The sequence below is a fragment of the Coregonus clupeaformis genome, chromosome 37, assembly GCF_020615455.1.
Source record: "Coregonus clupeaformis isolate EN_2021a chromosome 37, ASM2061545v1, whole genome shotgun sequence".
NCBI classification, from domain to species: domain Eukaryota; kingdom Metazoa; phylum Chordata; class Actinopteri; order Salmoniformes; family Salmonidae; genus Coregonus; species Coregonus clupeaformis.
The window spans coordinates 27,559,058-27,572,369 of NC_059228.1; the positions used below are offsets into that span (position 1 = coordinate 27,559,058).

At 42.6% G+C, this 13,312-nt stretch overlaps 1 protein-coding gene across 1 annotated transcript in view; it reads left to right on the top strand.

Moving 5' to 3' along the window:
- slc24a3 (solute carrier family 24 member 3) overlaps positions 1 to 13,312 on the top strand; it is a 115,159-nt gene that overhangs the window by 54,837 nt on the left and 47,010 nt on the right. Inside the window, exon 2 of the mRNA XM_041866847.2 lies at positions 9,839 to 9,964. Within this exon, the coding sequence (XP_041722781.2) occupies positions 9,839 to 9,964 (126 nt within the window). The remainder of the gene's footprint in view (positions 1 to 9,838; positions 9,965 to 13,312) is intronic.

The following is a 13,312-nucleotide window of genomic DNA, read 5'->3' on the forward strand; positions in this document are numbered from 1 at the left end:
GAATAGGTACTCCCAGCCATGTGGAAGATTGGAAACAGGGCAGCAAAGTTTGTTTGTCACCAGAGCGGTTTAGAGCATATTACTATTTACCTGTGAATAAATTCATGAAATGGAGAATGGATTAAACTATTTACCCATTTAATAACCCGACCTTCATACAAACTTGCTATGCTGAATTCTTCACGAACGTGCTGCTATTCTTGACTCCTATTTAGGTATCGGGGACATGAGAATCTCGTCATTATATACTGATTTCTGGTTTCAGCCTCTTGCGAATTGAAAAATAAAGTTAGCGGGTGCACAGTGCACTTTTAGGATTGTAAAGTAAATTGATGTTTTGCCAAAATTATATAATTACTCCTGTATAAATAAAATAATTCAAAATACTTCACCAGGGAGCATGACTTAGCCACAGAGGATCATTAGCTTCTTACATTTTTTTTGCTGTGGATTGTTTCAAATCATAATCGTGTACACCTATGCAAATTTGGGAAGGCCGCAATTTGGGTAGTGCTCGTGTTAATAGGTCTAGCTGATTGAGTTGTGGCTGTCAGTGATAAGCATCTAAAATATGTGTGAAGATAATGTGTCTTGTGTATAGTTTACAATGTTGCAATAAGAAAGGGATGGGTGTGTGGCGAAGATATGGCGCCTCTCTATCCAGAATCCTCAGCTGTCTCCCGCCAATTCTTGCACATTCATTTTTTTTATTTTTTTTATTTCACCTTTATTTAACCAGGTAAGCCAGTTGAGAACAAGTTCTCATTTACAACTGCGACCTGGCCAAGATAAAGCAAAGCAATGCCATAAAAACAATAACAACACAGAGTTACATATGGGATAAACAAAACGTACAGTCAAAAGCACTATAGAAAATCTATATACAGTGTGTGCAAATGTAGCAAGTTATGGAGGTAAGGCAATAAATAGGCCATAGTGCAAAATAATTACAATTTAGTATTAACACTGGAGTGATAGATGTGCAAAAGATGATGTGCAAATAGAGATACTGGGGTGCAAATGAGCAAAATAAATAACAATATGGGGATGAGGTAGTTGGGTGGACTAATTACAGAGTGTGTACAATGATCGGTAAGCTGCTCTGACAACTGATGCTTAAAGTTAGTGAGGGAGATAAGAGTCTCCAGCTTCAGAGATTTTTGCAGTTCGTTCCAGTCATTGGCAGCAGAGAACTGGAAGGAATGGCAACACCAAAGGAGGTGTTGGCTTTGGGGGTGACCAGTGAGATACAGTGGGGAAGAAAAGTATTTAGTCAGCCACCAATTGCGCAAGTTCTCCCACTTAAAAAGATGAGAGAGGCCTGTAATTTTCATCATAGGTACACGTCAACTATGACAGACAAATTGAGAAATAAAAATCCAGAAAATCCCATTGTAGGATTTTTAATGAATTTATTTGCAAATTATGGTGGAAAATAAGTATTTGGTCACCTACAAACAAGCAAGATTTCTGGCTCTCACAGACCTGTAACTTCTTCTTTAAGAGGCTCCTCTGTCCTCCACTCGTTACCTGTATTAATGGCACCTGTTTGAACTTGTTATCAGTATAAAAGACACCTGTCCACAACCTCAAACAGTCACACTCCAAACTTCACAATGGCCAAGACCAAAGAGCTGTCAAAGGACACCAAAAACAAAATTGTAGACCTGCACCAGGCTGGGAAGACTGAATCTGCAATAGGTAAGCAGCTTGGTTTGAAGAAATCAACTGTGGGAGCAATTATTAGGAAATGGAAGACATACAAGACCACTGATAATCTCCCTCGATCTGGGGCTCCACGCAAGATCTCACCCCGTGGGGTCAAAATGATCACAAGAACGGTGAGCAAAAATCCCAGAACCACACGGGGGGACCTAGTGAATGACCTGCAGAGAGCTGGGACCAAAGTAACAAAGCCAACCATCAGTAACACACTACGCCGCCAGGGACTCAAATCCTGCAGTGCGAGACGTGTCCCCCTGCTTAAGCCAGTACATGTCCAGGCCCGTCTGAAGTAGATTTGGATGATCCAGAAGAGGATTGGGAGAATGTCATATGGTCAGATGAAACCAAAATATAACTTTTTGGTAAAAACTCAACTCGTCATGTTTGGAGGACAAAGAATGCTGAGTTGCATCCAAAGAACACCATACCTACTGTGAAGCATGGGGTTGGAAACATCATGCTTCGGGGCTGTTTTTCTGCAAAGGGACCAGGACGACTGATCCGTGTAAAGGAAAGAATGAATGGGGCCATGTATCTTGAGATTTTCAGTGAAACCCTCCTTCCATCAGCAAGGGCATTGAAGATGAAACGTGGCTGGGTCTTTCAGCATGACAATGATCCCAAACACACCGCCCGGGCAACGAAGGAGTGGCTTCGTAAGAAGCATTTCAAGGTCCTGGAGTGGCCTAGCCAGTCTCCAGATCTCAACCCCATAGAAAATCTTTGGAGGGAGTTGAAAGTCTGTGTTGCCCAGCGACAGCCCCAAAACATCACTGCTCTAGAGGAGATCTGCATGGAGGAATGGGCCAAAATACCAGCAACAGTGTGTGAAAACCTTGTGAAGACTTACAGAAAACGTTTGACCTGTGTCATTGCCAACAAAGGGTATATAACAAAGTATTGAGAAACTTTTGTTATTGACCAAATACTTATTTTCCACCATCATATGCCAATAAATTCATTAAAATCCTACAATGTGATTTTCTGGATTTTTTTTTCTCATTTTGTCTGTCATAGTTGACGTGTACCTATGATGAAAATTACAGGCCTCTCTCATCTTTTTAAGTGGGAGAACTTGCACAATTGGTGGCTGACTAAATACTTTTTTTCCCCACTGTATACCTGCTGGAGCGCATACTACGGGTGGGTGTTGCTATGGTGACCAATGAGCTAAAATAAGGCGGGGATTTGCCTAGCAGTGATTTATAGATGACCTGGAGCCAGTGAGTTTGGCGACGAATATGTAGTGAGGGCCAGCCAACGAGAGCGTACAGGTCACAATGGTGGGTAGTATATGGGGCTTTGGTGACTAAACGGATGGCACTGTGATAGACTACATCCAATTTGCTGAGTAGAGTGTTGGAGGCTTTTTTTTAAATTACATCGCCGAAGTCAAGGATCGGCAGGATAGTCAGTTTTACGAGGGCATGTTTGACAGCATGAGTAAAGGAAGCTTTGTTGCGAAATAGGAAGCCAATTCTAGATTTAACTTTGGATTGGAGATGCTTAATGTGAGTCTGGAAGGAGAGTTTCCGGTCTAACCAGACACCTAGGTATTTGTAGTTGTCCACATATTCTAAGTCAGACCCGCCGAGAGTAGTGATTCTAGTCGGGCGGGCGGGTGCAAGCAGCATTCGATTGAAGAGCATGCATTTAGTTTTACTAGTGTTTAAGAGCAGTTGGAGGATACGGAAGGAGTGTTGTATGGCATTGAAGTTCGTTTGGAGGTTTGTTAACACAGTGTCCAATGAAGGGCCAGATGTATACAAAATGGTGTCGTCTGCGTAGAGGTGGATCTGAGAGTCACCAGCAGCAAGAGCGACATTATTGATATACACTGTGATATACATTGTTTCATTGTGTGAATTATTTGTTCTTTGATTGCTTATATTTACATACAGTACCAGTCAAAAGTTTGGACACACCTACTCTTTCAAGCGTGTGCAAAGCTGTCATCAAGGCAAAGGGAGGCTATGTGAAGAATCTCAAATATAAAATATATTTTGATTTGTTTAACACTTTTTTGGTTACTACATGATTCCATATGTGTTATTTCATAGTTTTGATGTCTTCACTATTATTCTACAATGTAAATTTTTTAAATAAATTAAGAAAAACCCTTGAATGAGTAGGTGTGTCCAAACTTTTGACTGGTAGTGTATGTCACCTGTAGGCCTAGTAAATGACCATTATTCCCCCATCATTTACATTAATTTCTGTATGAATTACAGTCATTTACCATTCTCATTCTCGGACTGGAAACGTTGTTTGTGGAGTTTACAACCTGCTACACTTGTGAGAAACAAGTTTTGGTTTATTTCATAACCATTACGAGTTTTGTTAATTTTTTTATTGTCTTTTGTTTGGAGTGCTCCATGTGCGCAATGAGCACGTGTCTGGTTTCTCAGTCCTGGTAACGTTGAGGGAGCGCGCCTGAGCACGCACAGATGTAGGCTTACCTGGCCTGCTGCATGCACATTTCTGATTGTCATAACTCATCACGTCCACCACTAATAAGCTAAGCTTCTCAGTAATGTTTTCTTCACCTCACACAGTAAGTCAACAAAGTCCGTTTTTTAAACATCCATTGCCAATGATAGTTCCTCAGTATTTGAAAAATCTTTCCAACACTCCCGGCCTCGATAATCTCCAAGCCTCGGTGTGAAGGAGCAAAATATCATGATCTGATGATTCCATATATCCAGTGAAAACTTCATAAAAAACAGTGGTCTGTCCCAAGCTCACTGGCAAGGGAAACTCAGAGGGCCCAGAATAGGCTAGTTGATACAATGTTACAAGTTCGCTATAGAGCCCCACAGTGGAGGTGTCATAATACCATAATAATAATACCATAAAACCTAGTGGTCAAACAGGGAAATGGTTCCAATCGTTTTTCCACCATTCATTTTTCCCGTAGGGGATTTTAGAAACACGTAAAATAAGGGCTGTGTTTCGTGTAGGCTTACCCTGGCGTGACGTTTTGATAACCATGTAAATCTCTCTCGGACAAGGTGACTTATCAATATATTCGGCACTATTTACTCTGATTCGAAAATGCCAATTAGAATCAAAGTAGACAGCCATTAATACAGTGAGGGGGAAAAGTATTTAGTCAGCCACCAATTGTGCAAGTTCTCCCACTTAAAAAGATGAGAGAGGCCTGTAATTTTCATCATAGGTACACGTCAACTATGACAGACAAAATGAGAATTTCTTTTCCAGATAATCACATTGTAGGATTTTTAATGAATTTATTTGCAAATTATGGTGGAAAATAAGTATTTGGTCAATAACAAAAGTTTCTCAATACTTTGTTATATACCCTTTGTTGGCAATGACACAGGTCAAACGTTTTCTGTAAGTCTTCACAAGGTTTTCACACACTGTTGCTGGTATTTTGGCCCATTCCTCCATGCAGATCTCCTCTAGAGCAGTGATGTTTTGGGGCTGTCGCTGGGCAACACGGACTTTCAACTCCCTCCAAAGATGTTCTATGGGGTTGAGATCTGGAGACTGGCTAGGCCACTCCAGGACCTTGAAATGCTTCTTACGAAGCCACTCCTTCGTTGCCCGGGCGGTGTGTTTGGGATCATTGTCATGCTGAAAGACCCAGCCACGTTTCATCTTCAATGCCCTTGCTGATGGAAGGAGGTTTTCACTCAAAATCTCACGATACATGGCCCCATTCATTCTTTCCTTTACACGGATCAGTCGTCCTGGTCCCTTTGCAGAAAAACAGCCCCAAAGTATGATGTTTCCACCCCCATGCTTCACAGTAGGTATGGTGTTCTTTGGATGCAACTCAGCATTCTTTGTCCTCCAAACAGTTGAGTTTTTACCAAAAAGTTATATTTTGGTTTCATCTGACCATATGACACCTCTTCTGGATCATCCAAATGCACTCTAGCAAACTTCAGACGGGCCTGGACATGTACTGGCTTAAGCAGGGGGACACGTCTGGCACTGCAGGATTTGAGTCCCTGGCGGCGTAGTGGACAGAGGAGCCTCTTAAAGAAGAAGTTACAGGTCTGTGAGAGCCAGAAATCTTGCTTGTTTGTAGGTGACCAAATACTTATTTTCCACCATAATTTGCAAATAAATTCATAAAAAATCCTACAATGTGATTTTCTGGATTTTTTCCCCTCAATTTGTCTGTCATAGTTGACGTGTACCTATGATGAAAATTACAGGCCTCTCTCATCTTTTTAAGTGGGAGAACTTGCACAATTGGTGGCTGACTAAATACTTTTTTTCCCCACTGTATGTGTTTCTAAAATCCCCTATGGGAAAATCAATGGTGGAAAAACGATTGGAACCATTCCCCTGTTTGACCTCTAGGTTTTATGGTTATTACGACTCATACTGTGGTACTCTATAGCGACAGCTTTAGGCTGGACCCAGTTAATTATTTGATACAATGTTGCACTTCACTAACAATAGCTCAAGTCAAGAGATAGAAAGGGAGGCAGACAGGTAGAATAGAGAGATGAATGTGATTGAAAGAACCAGATTTTTCATCAGGATATTTTCTACAGTTTTTTTGTCGGCTTTAGGCCTATGTATTTTACTTAGTTGAAGATGGAAGTTATAGGCTTACTGCTGCATTGGCTCATTTCTTTAGATGCCAATGTATCTCAGTGTATCAATGTGTCCATATGGCAGAGGCTGGTGCTCTCGCCTTAGTTGAATTTTAACTTTTCAATTTTTATCATTTTACTTCAGATTTGTATGATTAACCACATGACAATGATTTTGAGAAACCAAAATGTTATTATTGAAATGAAACTGTTCCACCAAAATATGCATATAAAAATAATCAACTGGCACACAGATCGGTAGAAATGCTAGAATAAATTGTAAGCTTCCTCAAACTTGAAACTCACAAGCTGCCTATGGTCTTTACTATAACGAATGCATAGGAGATCCCATGAAAAAATGTGCCCACCAATGGTAAGTCCAACTGATTCATTCTAGCGCCGGCCCTACATGGAGAAGGCCTCTGTACTCTAACATGTAGTCTACTCAGTGCTCCCACAGCTGAATGAGAAGGAAAGGGGATACCTAGTCAGTTTCACAGCTGAATGCATTGCATGTGTCTTACACATTTAACCCAACCCCTCTGAATCAGAGAGGTGCGGTGGGCTGCCTTAATCAACATACACGTCATCGGCACCTGGGGAGCAGTTGTTTTGGGTTGATTTCCTTGCTCCTCAAGGGCAGAACGGCAGATTTTTCCACCTTGCCAGCTCGGGGATTCGAACAAGCAACCTTTCAGTTACTGTCCCAACGCTCTAACTGCTAGGCTACCTGCCTGGGACATGCATCATCAAACAGAAAGCCCCAGAGAGAGCCACTCCAGTGTTTTGGTATGGGAAGTGAAGGAGAGGGGGAAGAAAGGGAGACCGAGAGAGAGAGAGGAGAAAGAGGGAGACACAGTGGGCCTTTCACAGTGGGCCTTTCTGATACACAATTGCTCAGATAGCAGGAAGCAAGAGATTCTGTAGAAGAGTCAAATTGAAGCTTTAGAATGAGTGTACATGGCACTCCTATGGGGAAGACCTGAGGGATTCCTGGAGGATATACTGTAGGGAAGACTGGAGTAGAGATGAAAGAAAGAAAGGGGGGTTGAGAATTCAGACGCACAGGGCAGGGATCGTCTTATAGGTAGGGCTGTGACGATGAAGACATTTTTTTGTAATGATTCGTTCTGATACACCAAGGTTGAAATAAACACTTCACATCATAAAATATAATATTGTCCTACAAAGAGGAAATTGTCTGCAGTCTTGTGCAGGTTGCACAAACACACAAGGACAGACATATTCTATTTATTTCTAGGCTCTGTATTCATTTCTATGATTACAGTCACACAACATGGACCCATCCTAGGTTCCCTGGTCAGCGTCCACATGTCATCATCCTATCCGCCTGCTCCTCAACTTGTGGACAGGCGAGCGAAGCTGCGATTTGTTTTTAATCCCCGTTTTTATAAATATAGTAAGGGCTATTATTAGCAGGCATCGCCAAATCCTAATGTCAGGCCCTGTTGCATCTTGGGAGCTGCATTGAGTTGGAGGCGGTGACCTGAGGACATGGTGACCCAGATGACTGAGCCGCCAGAATGATCACCCCAGGGCCTACGGAGCACGCCACCGCAGACTGTGTTGCCTTAGAAATGCTCCTAATGATCTCATCTTATTCCGACATACCAGATTTTCGGAGTGCTGATATCTAATAATGGGAATGGGGCTGAGCTCTGCGTCCTATGTGACATTCTTACATTCTGAATAACACATTCCATGAACTCTGCACTGCTAGCTCCAATCTAGCCTCACACAACAGATACAGTGGGGAGAACAAGTATTTGATACACTGCCGATTTTGCAGGTTTTCCTACTTACAAAGCATGTAGAGGTCTGGAATTTTTATCATAGGTACACTTCAACTGTGAGAGACGGAATCTAAAACAAAAATACAGAAAATCACATTGTATGATTTTTAAGTAAATAATTTGCATTTTATTGCATGACATAAGTATTTGATACATCAGAAAAGCAGAACTTAATATTTGGTACAGAAACCTTTGTTTGCAATTACAGAGATCATACGTTTCCTGTAGGTCTTGACCAGGTTTGCACACACTGCAGCAGGGATTTTGGCCCACTCCTCCATACAGACCTTCTCCAGATCCTTCAGGTTTCGGGGCTGTCGCTGGGCAATACGGACTTTCAGCTCCCTCTATTGGGTTCAGGTCTGGAGACTGGCTAGGCCACTCCAGGACCTTGAGATGCTTCTTACGGAGCCACTGCTTAGTTGCCCTGGCTGTATGTATCAGGTCGTTGTCACGCTGGAAGACCCAGCCACGACCCATCTTCAATGCTCTTACTGAGGGAAGGAGGTTGTTGGCCAAGATCTCGCGATACATGGCCCCATCCATCCTCCCCTCAATATGGTGCAGTCGTCCTGTCCCCTTTGCAGAAAAGCATCCCCAAAGAATGATGTTTCCACCTCCATGCTTCACGGTTGGGATGGTGTTCTTGGGGTTGTACTCATCCTTCTTCTTTCTCCAAACACGGCGAGTGGAGTTTAGACCAAAAAGCTCTATTTTTGTCTCATCAGACCACTTGACCTTCTCCCATTCCTCCTCTGGATCATCCAGATGGTCATTGGCAAACTTCAGACGGGCCAGGACATGCGCTGGCTTGAGCAGGGGGACCTTGCGTGCGCTGCAGGATTTTAATCCATGACGGCGTAGTGTGTTACTAATGGTTTTCTTTGAGACTGTGGTCCCAGCTCTCTTCAGGTCATTGACCAGGTCCTGCCGTGTAGTTCTGGGCTGATCCCTCACCTTCCTTATGATCATTGATGCCCCACGAGGTGAGATTTTGCATGGAGCCCCAGACCGAGGGTGATTGACTGTCATCTTGAACTTCTTCCATTTTCTAATAATTGTGCCAACAGTTGTTGCCTTCTCACCAAGCTGCTTGCCTATTGTCCTGTAGCCCATCCCAGCCTTGTGAAGGTCTACAGTTTTATCCCTGATGTCCTTACACAGCTCTCTGGTCGTGGCCATTGTAGAGAGGTTGGAGTCTGTTTGATTGAGTGTGTGGACAGGTGTCTTTTATACAGGTAACGAGTTCAAACAGGTGCAGTTAATACAGGTAATGAGTGGAGAACAGGAGGGCTTCTTAAAGAAAAACGAACAGGTCTGTGAGAGCCGGAATTCTTACTGGTTGGTAGGTGATCAAATACTTATGTCATGCAATAAAATGCAAATTAATTACTTAAAAATCATACAATGTGATTTTCTGTATTTTTGTTTTAGATTCCGTCTCTCACCGTTGAAGTGTACCTATGATAAAAATTACAGACCTCTACATGCTTTGTAAGTAGGAAAACCTGCAAAATCGGCAGTGTATCAAATACTTGTTCTCCCCACTGTATATCCACATATACATCATGGAAATCAAGATATATTTGTATGTGAATGTCTTGGCATGGGATGCATTAGCTCCCTTGTTAACATTTTTGTTGGCGGCCCACTCTTTTATGGTATACGCACCTAACAGAGAGTGATTTTAACTCTTAACAATACTCTCTCGTTCCATCCCAGGATATGACCTCTCCAGCATTACTACTGAGGAGGGTGCCGGGTGGGAGAGTCGGAGGCTACTAGAGTCCTGGGACAACGAGACAGACCCTCTGTTGGACCCCTCGTCCAAAAACTGCACTGAGCCAGGTAGGTCCCGCTATGGAAGTTGTGATTTATGTTTTGGTTGCCAGGTTGGTGAAACTATTAGCCAAAAGGTAAGGTTGCCAGAATGTCTTGTCCTAAGACTTAAAAAGGCGGGGAAGGTTACACGGTGGGCAAGTCTGATTTCCCACACGCGCAGGCCTGCGCGCACACACACACACACACGACCATCTCCTATTCCCACAATAACAAAGTGTATGTTTACAGAGATATGCCTGCTATATTGCATCCTGTGTTGTCCTGCAGTGGCTGAAATGTGTTTGGTGTAGTTTTCCCCCTCTCTGTAAAACCAATTGCTCAGATAGCAGGAAGCAAGAGATTCTGTAGAAGAGTCAAATTGAAGCTTTAGAATGAGTGTACATGGCACTCCTATGGGGAAGACCTGAGGGATTCCTGGAGGATATACTGTAGGGAAGACTGGAGTAGAGATGAAAGAAAGAAAGAAAGAAAGGGGGGTTGAGAATTCAGACGCACAGGGCAGGGATAGTCTTATAGGTAGGGCTGTGACGATGAAGATTTTTTTTTTTTAATGACTCATTGTCATGCAAATTACCATGGGTAATGTCATAATTCTAATGTTTGTTGAAAAATGTTTTGAGCTTGTAATGCATTATAATGCACATTTAAACATTTGCTACAACATACCTAATGAATAAAACACAGGGGTGACACCCCTATCTCAAAAATGAATGGTTTTGACCACTTTTGAAAATGAAGCTGCTTGTAAACTTTTCCCACTTCATGTAAAAAATAAAAATGTCTATTGGGTAATCTATATCTACTTGAATATAACGTTGAATCCCCCCTTCTTCTAAAATGAATGTATTAAGATGATTTACTATAATCCTTTTAAGTTGTTCATAATTGTCGGTTACACGATTATACAATAATTCTGCCAGCCCTATTTATACACATAGTTCTAATGGTATTATTGCTGTTTGAGCTTTGGTTTATTGCAGTCAACGCAGTCTGTGTGTATGGGGAGGGAGTTTTGTGTGTGTGTGTGAGTGCAGGTGTGTCTTTTGAGGATGTGCAGATATGTAAGCTGTATTCTAACGGCACTTCGTGTGTTTGCATTGCCCGTGGGTGGGTGGGTGGGTAGGTGTGTGGGTATATTTTTTCTGTGGGCGTGTGTGTTTTTTTGGGCCCTTATGTGTTTTTCTGGGCCCTTGTGTGTGAGGGTTTTCCATGTGGAATCCTGGGGCTTTACGAGACTGCGTTCCTGCCAACCATTCTCTTGATCTCACTGTTAACACACCGCCTCCCAAAACTCGCCCGTCCTAGATACAACACACACACACACACACACATACACACACACACATACACACACACACACACACACACACACACACACACACACACAAACCAAACACACACCTAAGTTGAACGCACACAGACACACTCACTCACTCACTCACACACACACACAGACACAGATGCTCATACGCTCTAGCCAGCTCTTAACCCTACACTCTTAGAAAAACGGGTTCCAAAAGGGTTCTTCAGCTCTCCCCATAGGATAACCCCTTTGAATAACCCTTTTTGGTTCCAGGTAGAACTATTTTGGGAACCAAAAAGGGTTCTTCAAAGGATTCTCCTTTGGGGACAGCCGAAGTACCCTTTTAAGTTCTAGATGGCACCTTTTTCTAGGACTGTATTGCCTGCTCCCAAACCCTGCCCTCTCTGAGTGAGTTACAGTGGGGGGGAAAAGTATTTAGTCAGCCACCAATTGTGCAAGTTCTCCCACTTAAAAAGATGAGAGAGGCCTGTAATTTTCATCATAGGTACACGTCAACTATGACAGACAAAATGAGAAAAATCCAGAAAATCACATTGTATGATTTTTTATGAATTTATTTGCAAATTATGGTGGAAAATAAGTATTTGGTCAATAACAAAAGTTTCTCAATACTTTGTTATATACCCTTTGTTGGCAATGACACAGGTCAAACGTTTTCTGTAAGTCTTCACAAGGTTTTCACACACTGTTGCTGGTATTTTGGCCCATTCCTCCATGCAGATCTCCTCTAGAGCAGTGATGTTTTGGGGCTGTCGCTGGGCAACACGGACTTTCAACTCCCTCCAAAGATTTTCTATGGGGTTGAGATCTGGAGACTGGCTAGGCTACTCCAGGACCTTGAAATGCTTCTTACGAAGCCACTCCTTCGTTGCCCGGGCGGTGTGTTTGGGATCATTGTCATGCTGAAAGACCCAGCCACGTTTCATCTTCAATGCCCTTGCTGATGGAAGGAGGTTTTCACTCAAAATCTCACAATACATGGCCCCATTCATTCTTTCCTTTACACGGATCAGTCGTCCTGGTCCCTTTGCAGAAAAACAGCCTCAAAGCATGATGTTTCCACCCCCATGCTTCACTGTAGGTATGGTGTTCTTTGGATGCAACTCAGCATTCTTTGTCCTCCAAACACGACGAGTTGAGTTTTTACCAAAAAGTTATATTTTGGTTTCATCTGACCATATGACATTCTCCCAATCCTCTTCTGGATCATCCAAATGCACTCTAGCAAACTTCAGACGGGCCTGGACATGTACTGGCTTAAGCAGGGGGACACGTCTGGCACTGCAGGATTTGAGTCCCTGGCGGCGTAGTGTGTTACTGATGGTAGGCTTTGTTACTTTGGTCCCAGCTCTCTGCAGGTCATTCACTAGGTCCCCCCGTGTGGTTCTGGGATTTTTGCTCACCGTTCTTGTGATCATTTTGACCCCACGGGGTGAGATCTTGCGTGGAGCCCCAGATCGAGGGAGATTATCAGTAGTCTTGTATGTCTTCCATTTCCTAATAATTGCTCCCACAGTTGATTTCTTCAAACCAAGCTGCTTACCTATTGCAGATTCAGTCTTCCCAGCCTGGTGCAGGTCTACAATTTTGTTTCTGGTGTCCTTTGACAGCTCTTTGGTCTTGGCCATAGTGGAGTTTGGAGTGTGACTGTTTGAGGTTGTGGACAGGTGTCTTTTATACTGATAACAAGTTCAAACAGGTGCCATTAATACAGGTAACGAGTGGAGGACAGAGGAGCCTCTTAAAGAAGAAGTTACAGGTCTGTGAGAGCCAGAAATCTTGCTTTTTTGTAGGTGACCAAATACTTATTTTCCACCATAATTTGCAAATAAATTCATTAAAAATCCTACAATGTGATTTTCTGGATTTTTTTCTTCTCAATTTGTCTGTCATAGTTGACGTGTACCTATGATGAAAATTACAGGCCTCTCTCATCTTTTTAAGTGGGAAACTTGCACAATTGGTGGCTGACTAAATACTTTTTTCCCCGACTGTATATGGGAGTAATATTTAGACAGAAATACTTAATA